The following is a 14,898-nucleotide window of genomic DNA, read 5'->3' as shown; positions in this document are numbered from 1 at the left end:
TTGGTCAACTCTCCTTCGCTTGCTGCTCAGTATTGCACTTTGATTTTCCCTGGAAAACTGGATTTCTTGCACAGTTTAGTCCAACATCCTCTTGTCAAATATAGACTGTAAATGTCACAAAAGGCTGGGCAATGTTTTTGTGTGGTGAGATAAATCAGATCACAGGCAAGATTTCAATGTCCCAGTCAACAAGTTGATGGCTGCAATAGTTGCCCCAGAGTCAAGCACATATACGTGCTGCTAGCCTGCTATAAATGTTTCAAATTGTACCCTTCTTCTTCGCAGTTGGCTAGCAGTGCTTTTCTCAAGGAATTAATGGGTGTACAGGCAATGATCAGCTACATTAACACTGATGAAATCACATTCTGTACCTTTGCATTGTCACCTATCTACAAACCAGTTGATTATTTCACCTGTTGGCAGTATGATACAAACTGAAGCCTGTGTATCGCTGAGATCAGCCCAAGCTTTAGATTAAACTTCTAAAATCTGGAATTATTTTTGTCAGGATATTTGCAGTCACAGAAATAGTGGAGGATTTGACTCTTAAATCAGAATTTTAACTGTTTTTCTTTTATTAGTGGCAAATGGAGTTCAATATAGCTAAGTGTGAAGTCATTCACTTTGGTAGGAGTAACAAGAAGATGGATTACTGGGCTAATGGTAGGCTACTTGGTAGTGTGGATGAGCAGAGGGATCTTGGTATTCATGTACACAGATCTCTGAAAGTTGCCACCCAGATAAATAGTGCTGTGAAGAAGGCATATGGTGTACTGGGCTTTATTGGTAGAGGAATTGAGTTCCAGAGTCCTGAGGTCATGTTGCAGTTGTATAAGACTCTGGTGCGGCCTCATCTGGAGTATTGTGTGCAGTTTTGGTCGCCATACTATAGGAAGGATGTGGAGGCATTGGAACGAGTGCAGAGGAGGTTTACCAGGATGTTGCCTGGCATGGTAGGAAGATCGTATGAGGAAAGGCTGAGGCACTTGGGGCTGTTCTCATTGGAGAAAAGAAGGTTTAGGGGAGATTTGATAGAGGTGTACAAGATGATTAGGGGTTTAGATAGGGTTGACAGTGAGAACCTTTTTCCCTAATGGAGTCAGCTGTTACTAGGGGACACAGCTTTAAATTAAGGGGTGGTAGGTATAGGACAGATGTTAGGGGTAGATTCTTTACTCAGCGGGTTGTGAGTTCATGGAATGCCCTGCCAGTAGCAGTGGTGGACTCTCCCTCTTTATGGTCATTTAAGCAGGCATTGGATAAGCATATGGAGGTTATTGGGCTAGTGTAGGTTAGGTAGGCTTTGGTCGGTGCAACATTGAGGGCCGAAGGGCCTGTACTGCGCTGTATTTTTCTATGTTCTATGTTCTATATAGCTACTAGTTGACTTAAGAATATTGATCCTTTCTTTAAAGAGTAAATCAACACATAAGGTCAGAGGATACTAATGGCATATAATGATAGTAATGGCCCTGTATCTGAATGCAGGTAGCCTTCATCAAGAAACAGACAAACCAACAATGCAAATATAAATTAATTAGTATGATCCGATAGCCATTACAAAGACAAGGTCTCAGGATGACATGAATTGGAACCTGAATCTTGAAGAATACAGAACATTTAGAAAGTTCAAGAAGCTAAGAAAAGAAAGAGGGGTAGACCTTTTCATTGTTGATGGTATCAGCACAATACAGAAAGATGACCTAAGTTAAGGAAACCAAAATGTGGAACAGTTTTCATAGAGACAAGAAATGATAGGTGCATAAAGTCACAAGTGGGAGTGGTGTAGAGGCCACCTAAAAGTAACAAAATAGTAGAGTGGACCACAAAAGAAGAAATAATGAAAGCTTGTCAGAAAGGTATGGCAATAATCATGGGACATGTTAACCTACATATAGACTGGAAAAGCCAGATGGGTAATGGTGGTCTAAATAAGGAGTTCATAGAATGTTTTTTGGGATCGTTCCTTAAAACAGCAGGTTCTGAAACTGACCAGACAGCAGGCTATACTACATCTGGTATTCTGCAATGAGGCAGGATTAGTTAATGTTCTCACGGTGAAGATGTTTCCAAGCACCATGTTAAGCTTGAGAGAGAAATCAATGTGAGAATATCTTCTTAAATCCGAAACCATGCAGTTTTGAGGGCTTGAAAGCACAGCTGGCTGTAGTGAACCAGCAACTATGTTAGAGAATGGTTCAATATACATGGAGTGGCAGACATCTATGGAGAAAATTCCAGAGGTCCCCAGCATCACAGGCATTGTGTTCATCCAACTCAATTCATTCCACACTATGTCAAGAAATGGCTGGAGGCAGTGGATACTGAAAGGTTATGGACCCTGATAACGTTCTGGCTACAGTACTGAAGACATGTGTTCCAGAATGTGCCACATTCCTTGCCAAGCTGTTCCAGTCCAGTTATACCACTGACCTCTATCGAAAATTTGGAAAATTGCCCAGGTATGTCCTGTACACAAAAGTGGGACAAATCCAACCCAACAAATTATCATCCCATCAGTCTACTCTCGATCATTAGTAAACATGTAAACATTGAAAATAGGAAAACATCATCTAACTCAGTACATGGTTCACACTTTCTCTCTATAATCTGTGATTCTTTTATCCCTAGGAATTATTTCCAACTCCTACTGGAAAGCATTTAATGTTTAGGCTTCACCTGCTTTCTGAGGCAAAGAATTTCAAAGGCATATAATTGGGTGAAAAAACTTTTCATCAGCCGAGTTGCAAATCGTCAGTATTCTTAATCTGTGACCCCTGATGCTAGACTCCCCAGTTATCAGAAAATCCCTTGGGAATATAACTTGATGAAAGGTGTCATTAGAAATGCTACCAAGCAGCACCTGCTTAGCAATAACCTGCTGACTGATGCCCAGTTTGGGCTCTGCTAGGGCCACTCAGCTCCTGACCTCACTCCTGCTTTGTTTCAAAGAGCTGAACTCCAGAGGTCAGGTGAGAGTGACTTCCTTGGTTGCTAGAAGTCAGTTATTCCAGCTCCAGGACACCACTGCAGAAGTTCCTCAGGGTTGTGTCCTTGGCCCAACCATCTTCAGCTACTTCACCAATGACCATCTTTCCAGCATAAGGTCAGAAATTGGGATTTTCGTCGATGTTTGCACAATGTTCAACACAATTAACATTGTTTGCTAATGGGGGGATGGCTTATCAGGGGACGGTGACAAGAGCAATCAGGGCAGTAGCATCATAGCTCACAATTGTACAACAGGGAGAATCAAAATGTAGTGGAGCAGTAGTAAGCAGGGGACTCTGTGGTCAGAAGCAGATGGAGGATGGAGAGTCATTTAGAGTTGAAACGTTAGCTTGCACTCTCTCCATGGACCCACTGTAATGTCCAGCATTTGTTGTTTTCAGTACAGATTTCAGCATCTGCAATAATTTGTTCCTCCAGGCTGATGTGTTGCTTCCCTGGTGACAGGGTCGATAATGTCTCTGAGTGAGCACAGAACATTCTCAAATGGAAAGGAAAGCAGCCAGAGGTCATGGTACATATTGGAACTAATGACATAGACAGGAAGAGTGATGAAGTCCTGCAAAGGCAGTTCAGGGAGTCGGGTAGTATGTTGAAAAGCAGGACCTCTAGAATTGTAATCTTGGGATTACTCCCTGTGTCACATGCCAGTGAGGCTAAGAATAGAATGATAGTACAGTTAAATACATGGCTAACGAATACATCGTGTAGGAGGATACGTTTCAGATATCTGGATCATTGATATGTCTTTCAGGCAGATGGGACCTGTACAAGAAGGACAGGTTGCACCTACAGTGGAGGTTTAAAGTAGTGTAGCATGGAAATAGGAACCACAGTGTGTCAACAAGTGAAATTACCAAGGCGGAGTTAAAGACCAAGGTCAGTAAGGCGAAGAGGAGGAACAGACAGAGAGAGGTTACTGAACATGGCAGGTCTGGCAGTCTGGTGTATTTGTTTTAACGCGTGGAGTATGAGAGGTAAGGCAGATGAACTTAAGAGTTTGTACATATAACTATGATGTTATATCTCTTCCAGAGACTTGGTTGAGAAAGGGACAAGGCTAGCAGCTTAACATTCCAGGATTTATATACTTCCATGAGGTAGAGAGAGGTATAAAAAAGATTGGGGAGATTGTCACAGCTGTAAAGAGGGAGGACACCTTGAAGGACTTATCCAGCAAGGGAAAGGGTAAGTCCACTCAAGGCCAAAGAAAGAAATATAGGTGAGGTCGTTAATGAATTCCTTGCATTGGTATACACAAACAAGGAGGACAGGGTGCTTGGTGAGTCTAGAAAAGGTATGTTGACATTCTAGAACAATTCGATATAAAAAAGGGGTTTGGTGTTTTGAAAAGCATTAAGGTAGACAAGTTTCAGAAACTGATGGCATCCCTCCCGGAAGTGAGGGAGGAAATTGTTGCGGCCTTGTATGAAATCTTTATATCTTCTTTCACCATAGAAGAGATTCCCCGGGACGGGAGAATAGACAATTGTGTTCCTTTATTTAAGAAAGGAAATAGAGATAATCTGGGAAATTAGAGGCCATGACTCTTACATCATTGATATGTTAATTATTAGAGAAGAGATTTAGGGATAGACATTACTCACATTTGGAAGAATATGGACTTATTAGTGACAGGCAGCACAGTATTGTGCAAGGGAGGTCAGGTCTCACAAACCTGATTGAGTTTTCTAAGGAAGTGACAAAGATAACAGTACATTTAGTCCAGATGGATTTTAGCAAGGCCTTTGAGAAGGACCCACAGCAGGCTGATACAAAATGTGAAGTCGCATGGGATCAGCATTGAGCTGTTAAGGTGGAAACAGAAAACAAAAAGTGCTGAAGATCACAGTGGGTCAGACAGCATCCATGGAAAGAAAGAAAACTAACACTTTGAGTCTAGATAATTCTTCAACTGGTTTGGTCACAGAAGACAGAGATTTGTGTAAGGGTGTTTCTCAAAAAGGAGATCTATCACCAGTGATATTCCATAAGAATCAGTGCTGGGACTACTGTTGTTTGTAACATATATAAATGATTTTGAGGAGAATATAGATGGTCTGATTTGTAAATTTACAATGATACAAAGATTGGGGGAGCTGTGGATTGAGAGGAGGATTGCCAGAGGCTACAGCAGAATATGAATACGCTGGAGACTTGGTTGGACAGAAGACAGATGAAATTTAATACTGAAAATGTGAGGTGACGATAAGTGATGTGATAAGTGATTGCTTTCATCGGTCAGGGCATGAAGAATACAATTTAGCAAGTCATGCTGCATCATAGAACTTTAGTTATGCCACATTTGGAATCTTGAGGAGAGTTCTAGTTGCCACACTACCAGAATGATCTGGAGGCATTGGCCAGAGTGGAGAAAAGTTTTCCACAGACATTCCCTGGTTTGGATGGGATTAGCTACAAGGAGTGATTAGACAAATTTGATTTGTGTTCTCTTGAATGTTGGAGGATGTAAGACTACCTCATAAATGTTTAAAGTTTATGACAGGCTTGGATAAAATGGATAGTCAGAGTCTTTTTCACAGGGCAGAAATTTTAATTACTAAGTCACATAGGTTTAAGGTAAAAGGGGGGGTCATTTAAATAAGATTGAGACATGTTTTTTACATGGAGACTGTAATGTGCTGCCAGAGAAATTGAGAGAAGCAGATACAAAAGCAAAATTTAAAAGGCATCTCGACAGATACACGAATAGGCAAGAAATAGAGGGTTACAACCATGTAAAGGCATGAATCATTTAGCTTAGAAAAGCATCATGTGTGGATGCAGTCTTGGTGGGCCAAAGGACCTGTTCATGATCTGTACTGCTTTTTGTTCTTTGTTTGTTTTTAACTCCATCTCTGAGGCTCAGTAGCAAAGTGTCTACCACCTAGAAGATGCACTGCAGAAATTCATTAAAGTTCCTTAGACCTTCCAGTACCTTCCAAACCCATGATCACTACCATCTAGAAGGACAAGGGCAGCAGATACATGGGAAGACCATCAACCTCAAGTTTCTCTCCAAGTCACTCACCATCCAGACTTGGAAATATATCACCTTTCCTCCAGTATTGCTAGGTCAAAATCCTGGAACTCCCTCCCTAACAGCACTGTAGGTGTGCCTATGGGCTGCAGCAGTTCAAAAAGACAGCTTATCATCACATTCTCATAGACAACTAGTGATGGGTAATAAAGGTTACAAATAAATAAAATGTTAGAAACTATTAACAGAGGGGAACTTAGAAAGTTCATGGTAATTGGACAGAGTCAACACGGTTTTGTGAAAGCCATTCTTTTTAAGATTAGATTAGATTAGATTATTTACAGTGTGGAAACAGGCCCTTCGGCCCAACAAGTCCACACCGACCCGCCGAAGCGCAACCCACCCATACCCTTACATTTACCCCTTACCTAACACTATGGGCAATTTAGCATGGCCAATTCACCTGACCCACACATCTTTGGACTGTGGGAGGAAACCGGAGCACCCGGAGGAAACCCACGCAGACACGGGGAGAACGTGCAAACTCCACACAGTCAGTCGCCTGAGTCGGGAATTGAACCCGGGTCTCAGGAGCTGTGAGATAGCAGTGCTAACCACTGTGCCACCGTGCTGCCCATTCTGCTAGAGATTTTTGATAATGTACAGTGGATAAAAGGGAACTGGTCAATATACTATGCTTAGATTTCCAGGAGGAATTTGATAAAGTGTTTGATAAAAGGTTATTTTAGAAAGTAGAAGCTCATGATCACACAATGTTGAGTGGAAGGGTGAAATGTGAGGCCAATGTAGAGATCTCCTGGAGTGAGTGGGAAAATGCATGCTAGATAAAGTATAATGTAAATGATTGTGAAGTTATCGACTTTGGGAGCAAAAACAGGAAGGCAGATTATATCCGAACAGCAATGAATTGAGAGAGGGAATGTGCTACAAGATCTTGAGTGTCCTTGTACACCAGTTATTGAAAGTAAGCTTGCAGGAACAGCACATGGTGAAGAAAGCAAATGGTATGTTTAACTTCACAGTGAGAGGATTTGACAGGAGCCAGGATGTCTTGCTGCAATTGTACAGACCAGACCTGGAGTACTGTTTGCAGTTCGAATGTCCTTATCTGAGGAAGAATGTTCTTGCTATCTAGACAGTTTACCACACTGATTTCTGGGATGGCACTGATGTATCAGTAGAGTTTGAATAGGTTAGGATTATATTCGCTGGAGTTCAGGAGAATGAGGGGGAAACTCATAGAAATTTATAAAATGCTGACAGTATGAGATGAGGTAGACACAGGAAGGATATTCCTGATGGCAAGGGAGTCCAGAACCAGGGTTCACAGTCTAAGGATATAAGGTAAACCATTTAGGACTGCCATGTGGATAAGCCTCTTCATTCAGAGAGTGGTGAGTCTGTAGAATTTGTGACCACAGAAAGTAGTTGAGACCAAATAGCACATGATTTCAGGAAGGAGTTTTATATAGCACTTGGAGCTAAAGGGATCAAAAGATGTCAGGGAAAAGCTGGAATAGGCTATTCAATTGAATGGTCAACCTTGATTCTATTGATTGGCGAAGCAGGATCAAAGGACCGAATGGTCTATTAGCATATTGACAAGATAGAAGCTGGAATATTAATAAGAAGCAAAGAATAGGTATTATAAGATTTTATCAGGTTGGCAAGATATATGGTATACAACAGGGATTCATACTAGACTTTAAATGCTTATAATTTGTAATTATGGTCATTTGTAAATGATCTGGATGAAGGAACAGGAGATATAGTTGTTAAATTTGCTGACAACCTAAAGTTTGACAGGAAGGCAAAAACAAAAAACAGAAATTGTTTGAAAAGCTCAGCAGATCTGGCAGCATCCGTGAAGAGAAAGTAGAGTTAATGTTTCAGATCCAGTGACGCTTTTCCAGACCCCTTGTGAAGAGGGCTCACTGGAACTGAAACGTTAAATCTACTTTCTCTCTGCAGATGCTGCCAGATCTGCTGAGTTTTTCCAGCATTTTCTGTTTTTTTTTCTGATTTCCAGCATCCACAGTTCTTTGATTATTTTTAGGTAGGAAAGCAAATTGTGAAGACAACATATATAGATTAAATGAGTGCATAAAAATCTGGCAAATGGAGTATAATATGAAAATATGAAATTATCCATTTTGGCAGGAACAATAAAACAGCATATTATCTAAATGATAAGAGATTACAGAGCTCTCAGATGCAGAAGGATCTGGATAATGTCATGCATGAATTGCAGAAAGCTACTATGCAAGTCCAACTAATAATTAGGAAATTTATTGTTTATTGTGAGGAAACCTGCATACAAAAGAACATGACTATAATTCAGTAATAGAAGACACTGATGAGGCTCATTTGGAACATTGTGTACTTATTTAAGGAAGGATGGACATACTTTGAAAGCAGATCAGCAGATTGGTTCAGAGGAAAGGTTGGACAGGTTAGGCCTGCATTTGCTTAAGGTTAGAAGGGCAAGAGATGATTGATTAAATCAGATAAGATTCTGAATGGTCTTGTGGGGAGGATGTTTCCTCTTATGAAAAGGTCTAGAACTAGAGATCACTGTTTAAAATACAAAGTCACCCATTTAAAACAGGAATGAGGTGGAAGTTTTTTTCACTGGGGATCATGAGTCTTTGGAATTAATTTCAAAGACTAATCTTTTAAATTCATTCATGGGATAAGGGCATCTTTGGCTAGGCCAGTATTTATTGCCCATCCCTAATCACACTGGTGACAGTTAAGAGTCAACCACATTGCTGTAGGTCTAGAGTCACATCTAGACCAGACCAGGTAAAAATGGCAGTTTCCTTCCCTAAAGGACATTAATGAACCAGATGGGTTTTTCCAACAATCGACAATGGATTCACAATCATCATTCGACTCTTAATTTCAGATTATTATTGAATTCACAATCCCCCATCTGTCAGGGCAGGATTCAAACCTAAGTCCCCAGCATATCACTTTGGGTCTCTAGACTAACAGTCCATTGGCTCTCTTTTAACTGATGGGCAGGAGCGGACAGGCTAACCATCAACTTCTCAATCACTGGTAGAACACTAGTAACGATGTGACAATTCCCATCACCAATTCCCCCAATGTGCCTTCGCCAGCCCACCCAATTTCATATCTCCTACACCCAGCCTGCTCACAAGGATTATTTCCACCCAATATTTGCAAAAATACTCCACGATCTCAAACTGTTCATGTAAAAAGCACAAAGCATTCAACTGCATTTGCAGTGCCTTGTGACTTCAGCGCATAGCAGTGACCTGACATAAAATTTGAATCTATAGAAAAACATTTGATGAATGCCAAGTGTGTAAAAACCAGCTGTTAAATGGTTTTTGTTTCTTCCACTTAGCAGGTACTTAGTGTATAAATTTATAATACATATAACAGCACCTATATGGTTACACAGCCACAATCACTAAAGTCACCCTAACCCTAGAGGATCATAGGACTGCTTTCTCATTAGACAGAGATGACTGGTGGTGATTTAACTTGAAGGTCACCACACCTCAAGCAAAAGGAGAAGTTAGCAGGGAGAGTCCATATGTTAGCCTCAGTCAGTGCAGGAATTGTACTGATTTCCAGCATCCACAGTTCTTTGTTTTTTTTTGGTACGAAAGCAACTGTGAAGAGGATATAAGGATGTTTTTGGTATCTGTGGCACAGTGGCTCAGTGGTTAGCACTGCTGCCTCACAGCATCAGCATCCCAAGTTCAATTCCAGCCTTGGGCAACTGTCTGTGTGGAGTTTGCACATTCTCCCTGTGTCTGTATGGGTTTCTTCTGGGTGCTCCAGTTTCCTCCCACAATCCAAAGAAGTGCAGATCAGGTGAATTGGCCATGCTAAATTGCCCATAGTGTTAGGTGCATTAGTCAGAGGCGGGGGAGGGTTACTCTTTGGAGGGTCGGTGTGGACTTGTTGGGCTAAAGGACCTGTTTCCACGCTGTAGGGAATCTAATCTACATCACAAACCAGTTCTCCAACCAACTGAACTAAACAAGCACCTATAATTTGCATACATTTAGTATGTATAAACATAAAGAAAGAGAATTAACAGACAACAAAAGCAAAATGCCAAGCTCATGTTCCTCCCCCAAAATGACAGAAAGCAAATACAAACCACAAAAGCATACACAAGTAAACACAATGACAAAAAACTCACAAGGTCCTGCTAACCAATGTTAGGAGAAAATGTAAAAGTAACAGTCAGAAACAGACCAAGTCAAATTGCCCCATGTGATCACAGTACAACTTATTATCACAACCTTCATCACCCCTCCTTGGGTAACCTTGTTTAGCCTACATGCTTGAACTGAATTAAATTATCAATAAAATTGTCTCAACTCTCAGATTCTGTCATCTAAAAAGCCCCAGCTCTCAAAGTATTAATGAAGAAAGGCACGAAGCAGAAATGTTTACAATACTTACAGAACCCTTGGGACCAGCATTTCCTTGATCACCCTAAATTAAAGCAAGATGGAGAGTTGTAACAAATAAAGAAAGAAAAATGAATTATCTATCCTCTGTCAAACTGTAATGCCTTTATACAGGTGTGACAACATTTTCAAACACAGGTATAACAGCAATAATTGAAACAATTAGTTGCTCTAACAACCATGGAAAGTAATAAAACACAATAGCATCAATTTTTTAATAAATATGATTCACTGGTAATGAATATGCATTTTGAAAACATGTCAATTTGTAAAGTGGTGTAAAGTTAAATGTATACTCTGACTATAAGTGTATTGTGATTCACTCACATTGGGACTACATCACATACAAACAGGCACACAACTCAAATAATATCTGCCACCCCTCCGCATCTCCACCCATTTGGCATAACTTTTCTTTACATCTATAAATGCTCTTACACACAACTGAACACTTGTCTTTTTTTCTCCATCACAAAATCATGTTTTTTTTTCATCTATTAACCACCACCAGTATAACATCTGTGGAGAGAAAGCAGAGTTAATGTTTCAGGTCCAGTGACCTTTCTTCAAAGCCCATTAAAGGCAATTCAAACCATTAAAGGTGAGGGAGAAGTAGGGAGAGAGGGAGAAGGATAAATCAAAATAGGGTTAGAAGGGAAGAAAAAGCATTCCACTCCTCCATGGTGCCCACCTTTCTCTGAAAGCAGGCAGAATGTTGGAAGACACCATAAGCCCTCTCTCTGAGGGCACCCAGCTATGAACATAGCCACAAAAGAGGGGCAGGCAGTTGGGAACTATGACCCCTGTATAATTCTTCTATTCCCTTCTCCCTCATGTAACTCTACTTAAAAATATTGCTGCCTCAACCACTTCCTGTAGCAGCTATTTCCACATTATAGACATTCTCTAGATAAAGAGATTTCGCCTGAATTCCCAAATGATAGAAATGGGAAGGCATACTGATGGGAGAATGGGAAGAAAGATAGCTTATCAGGATTACACAAACTGGAACAGAACGCGGGCTGAATGGCCTGTTTCTATGCAGACACAACAGAACTCTGTGCATTGAAAAGGATCAGGGATATTACATTTAATATGCTTGTCAATTGATACAATTATTTATTTATTGTTTTGTTTTTAATTTCGTGGCATTTCTTACAGTAAATTGACTAAACAGGTAAAGTGTCATTTTGAGGAAGAACTCCACAACTGGCTGCACTACCATTTTATTTCCACTAGTGATGCTGTTCAACCAAGGCGTGCCACAACAGCATCACATGGCTAAATTATACACTGGGCTAATCTTTGTCCTAATTGCATTCACACACATTGTAATTCTTAGAATGCAAGCAGACAGACAGACACACACGCACACACTTGATCGGCTTTACAATAAGCAGGTAAATTGTCTGGCTATCACTTACAGCCACAAAGAAAAGTCCTTACAATCTCATCTATTGAGACAAAAAAGTATTTTTAATTCTAATTATTGCCATCTCTTACCATTTCACCCTTGGGACCATCGATACCTTCTGCACCAGCAGGACCCTGGAGAGATTTGTTTTAACACATTAAAAATCAGTGTGTAATACTTTAACACAAATATTGAAGGGACTGCATCCTCATTTTAATACACTTCAAACCAAGAACTTACTTGTTCACCTTTACCACCAGACAAACCTACAGCACCCTGAAAACAAACAAAGAATGTAACAGTAAATGAAATGGATTTTTCAGATTTGAAAGCATTTACTGAGAGAAGTAGACAGCTAGTCTGACCTATAAAAAGACAGGTAGAATACACCACAACTCCTGAAAAGGAAATAAAGACAAACAAATACATGACAACATCTTGTCCCAAATTTTTCAAGAATGACAGAAATGAGCTGGAGTTATATGCAATACAAACTTTGTGAAGTGATAACTTATTTCTCTCAATGTGAATTAACTGTGGATATGAAGAAATGGTACATCAGGAGCTGTTACTGCCTTGTGGAATGTTGCATGTCAGCTGGAGGCAAATGAGCAACTCTCAAAAGGGTTTGGATACCACCATTACATGTGGAGACATCTCCCACCTTGTACATGGCAGGTACTCATGTGACTCAGCCAATGTTGGAAAGGATGCCCGGAGGCATGGCACATTGGGGAAACCGGGCAAAGGCTATGACAACTGATGAATGGGCACTGCACAACAATCAACAGACAGGAGGGTTCCCTCCCAGTTGGGGAACACTTCAGTGGTCCAAGGCATTCAGCCTCGGACCTTTGGGTGACCATCCTCCAAGGTGGACTTCGGGACAGGCAACAGAGAAAAGTGGTCAAGCAAAGGCTGATAGCTAAGTTCGGTACCCATAGGGAGGGCCTCAACCGGCTGCTTGGGTTCATGTCCCATTACAGGTGACCACCATTGCACTATACACACATACAGACAAAGACCCACGTGCACACATATTTTGTGGGGTGAATTTGTACTTTGCTCAAAAACTGCATGCATTCATGTAGAACTCTGAGCTCAAAAACTGCATGAATTTATGTAAACTCCATTATCTCACTTTTTAGATTAGAATCAATCTAAACATCATGGCATAAACAGAGAACACAGGGGGCCAACACCTTCAACATATTGTCTAGCTATCATCATTGTTAACAGCCAACCCGAGAATGCAACTTTCAAAACATAAGGTTTTGTGATTTACACATGAAAGAAATGAAACTATCACTGTATCCTAACAGATGAAAGGCTTAACAGACAATCAATTTTTCAATGTATAATTTCAGTTACATCACACTGCAAATTTTTGCTATAAATTCTGTGTTATGATTGAGCCCTCCACTATCACCTGATGAAGGAGCGTCGCTCTGAAAGCTAGTGTGCCTCCAATTAAACCTGTTGGACTATAATCTGGTGTTGTGTGATTTTTAACTCAAAAGGATAGCAGTTTGGGGTCAAAAGGAAACTTAAAGTGCAGACAGTAATGAAAGTGAACTCTTTGGTCGCAGCAGACTCAGTGATAGAGCTGAAGACTCTGCCAAAGGATCTGTTTGCCCTTTTGGAGATGGTAACCCAGCCATAGCAATAGGATTCCAATAAAATGCACATCTCTACTGCCATAGAGGCTTGCTCCATGAAGTCCACAGCCACTAATCCAGTGTATTGTCCTGGTGCTCTTAGTGCTCCCACTTTGTGACATGCTGTCCCGATATGATCTTGAGTCAATGGACCAATTTCCAATTGGCAGTGGAGGAGAATGGAAGCAGATATGGTTGTGGGCAGGATTTGAAACTGTGTTCCCAGATCATAGCCCTGGGGCCCACCGCCTCTGAAATAGCTTACAATTTTTGGAGGTTCTGCTGGGGAAAAGAAATGGGAAAGTCACTCACCAGCACATACAGCCTCCTAAAGCTCTTCAGGAAGTTAAAGGGTCTGGCTAGAATTAAATGGGACTTTTAATTGTTTTATCAAATCAAGTCAAACAGTCTGAGATATGTTTATACACAGATGTTGGGGCCATGAAGGGCAAAAGAAATGCAATTTCCATTTATATTTTAGTTTAACTGATTTTGAGGAGTCAACTGTACTGTAACGTGGCAACCATGGCCACTTTTTGCTGTCTTTACACCACCATAGCATTTCTAGGAGCAGCCAACTCTCCACTGCAAGGCTGCAGCAGGCCCTAAAATGGCTGCCACTTGCCTTTGGAGGACCACAACTCTTTTAAATGGGCATTGAGACTGCCTTGAGCCCAATAGGGCTATTTCCATTTAGAATCATCACCATTCACGCAAAGGGTCAAGGCACTGAATTCTTCCAATTTTCAGTTTCTTACCACAATTTGTAATTCCAGTTCAATGGGTTTAATGAAGTAGAAAACTGTGAAGTATCACTGTAGCAGTATCAGAGATAAGTAGGACAAGAAATCTCTCAGCCAAGAAATGAATCTCATGTCAATCTTTCTCACAGAGCAAGGGCTATGGAGGAAGAAGAAAGAAAATGCTACCCAGGCCATGAGAAAGGAGAGGTAAGTAAGACACTACAAAAGGTGTAATATTGGTAAGGAGAAGGTATCTGTTCTTAAGGAAGATGAGAAGTATCCAAGGATACTGAGGGAAATGAGAGTGGGAATTGTAGAAACATTAGTCATAATTTTTCAAACTTCCTGATTTGTAGGTAATACCGGAAGCCCAGAGAATGCAAAAGTAATCCCCCTGTTCATAAAAAGTGCAGCAAGGTAAGCTCAGAAAACCTGACTATTGAAGAAACAGTAATTTGAAGCAAAATTAACAATCACATGAACAAATAGAGATTAAACAAATCCAGCATAGATTTCCGAAGGAAAAACTATGTTGAACTAACCTGGGGTGAGTTGATGAGGATGATGCAGTTGATGAGGCATATCAAAAGGCATACGATTCAGTACTATACGT

At 40.7% G+C, this 14,898-nt stretch overlaps 1 protein-coding gene across 1 annotated transcript in view; it reads right to left on the bottom strand.

The window, feature by feature from the left end:
* col9a1b (collagen, type IX, alpha 1b) overlaps positions 1 to 14,898 on the bottom strand; it is a 137,560-nt gene that overhangs the window by 19,481 nt on the left and 103,181 nt on the right. Inside the window, exons 25-27 of the mRNA XM_060821282.1 lie at positions 12,125 to 12,160; positions 11,974 to 12,018; positions 10,463 to 10,495 (exon numbers count right to left, since the gene is read on the bottom strand). Coding sequence (XP_060677265.1) covers positions 10,463 to 10,495; positions 11,974 to 12,018; positions 12,125 to 12,160 — 114 coding nt within the window. The remainder of the gene's footprint in view (positions 1 to 10,462; positions 10,496 to 11,973; positions 12,019 to 12,124; positions 12,161 to 14,898) is intronic.

This window comes from Hemiscyllium ocellatum, chromosome 3, assembly GCF_020745735.1.
Source record: "Hemiscyllium ocellatum isolate sHemOce1 chromosome 3, sHemOce1.pat.X.cur, whole genome shotgun sequence".
Taxonomy (NCBI): domain Eukaryota; kingdom Metazoa; phylum Chordata; class Chondrichthyes; order Orectolobiformes; family Hemiscylliidae; genus Hemiscyllium; species Hemiscyllium ocellatum.
This window is presented reverse-complemented; position numbering and strand designations above follow the sequence as displayed.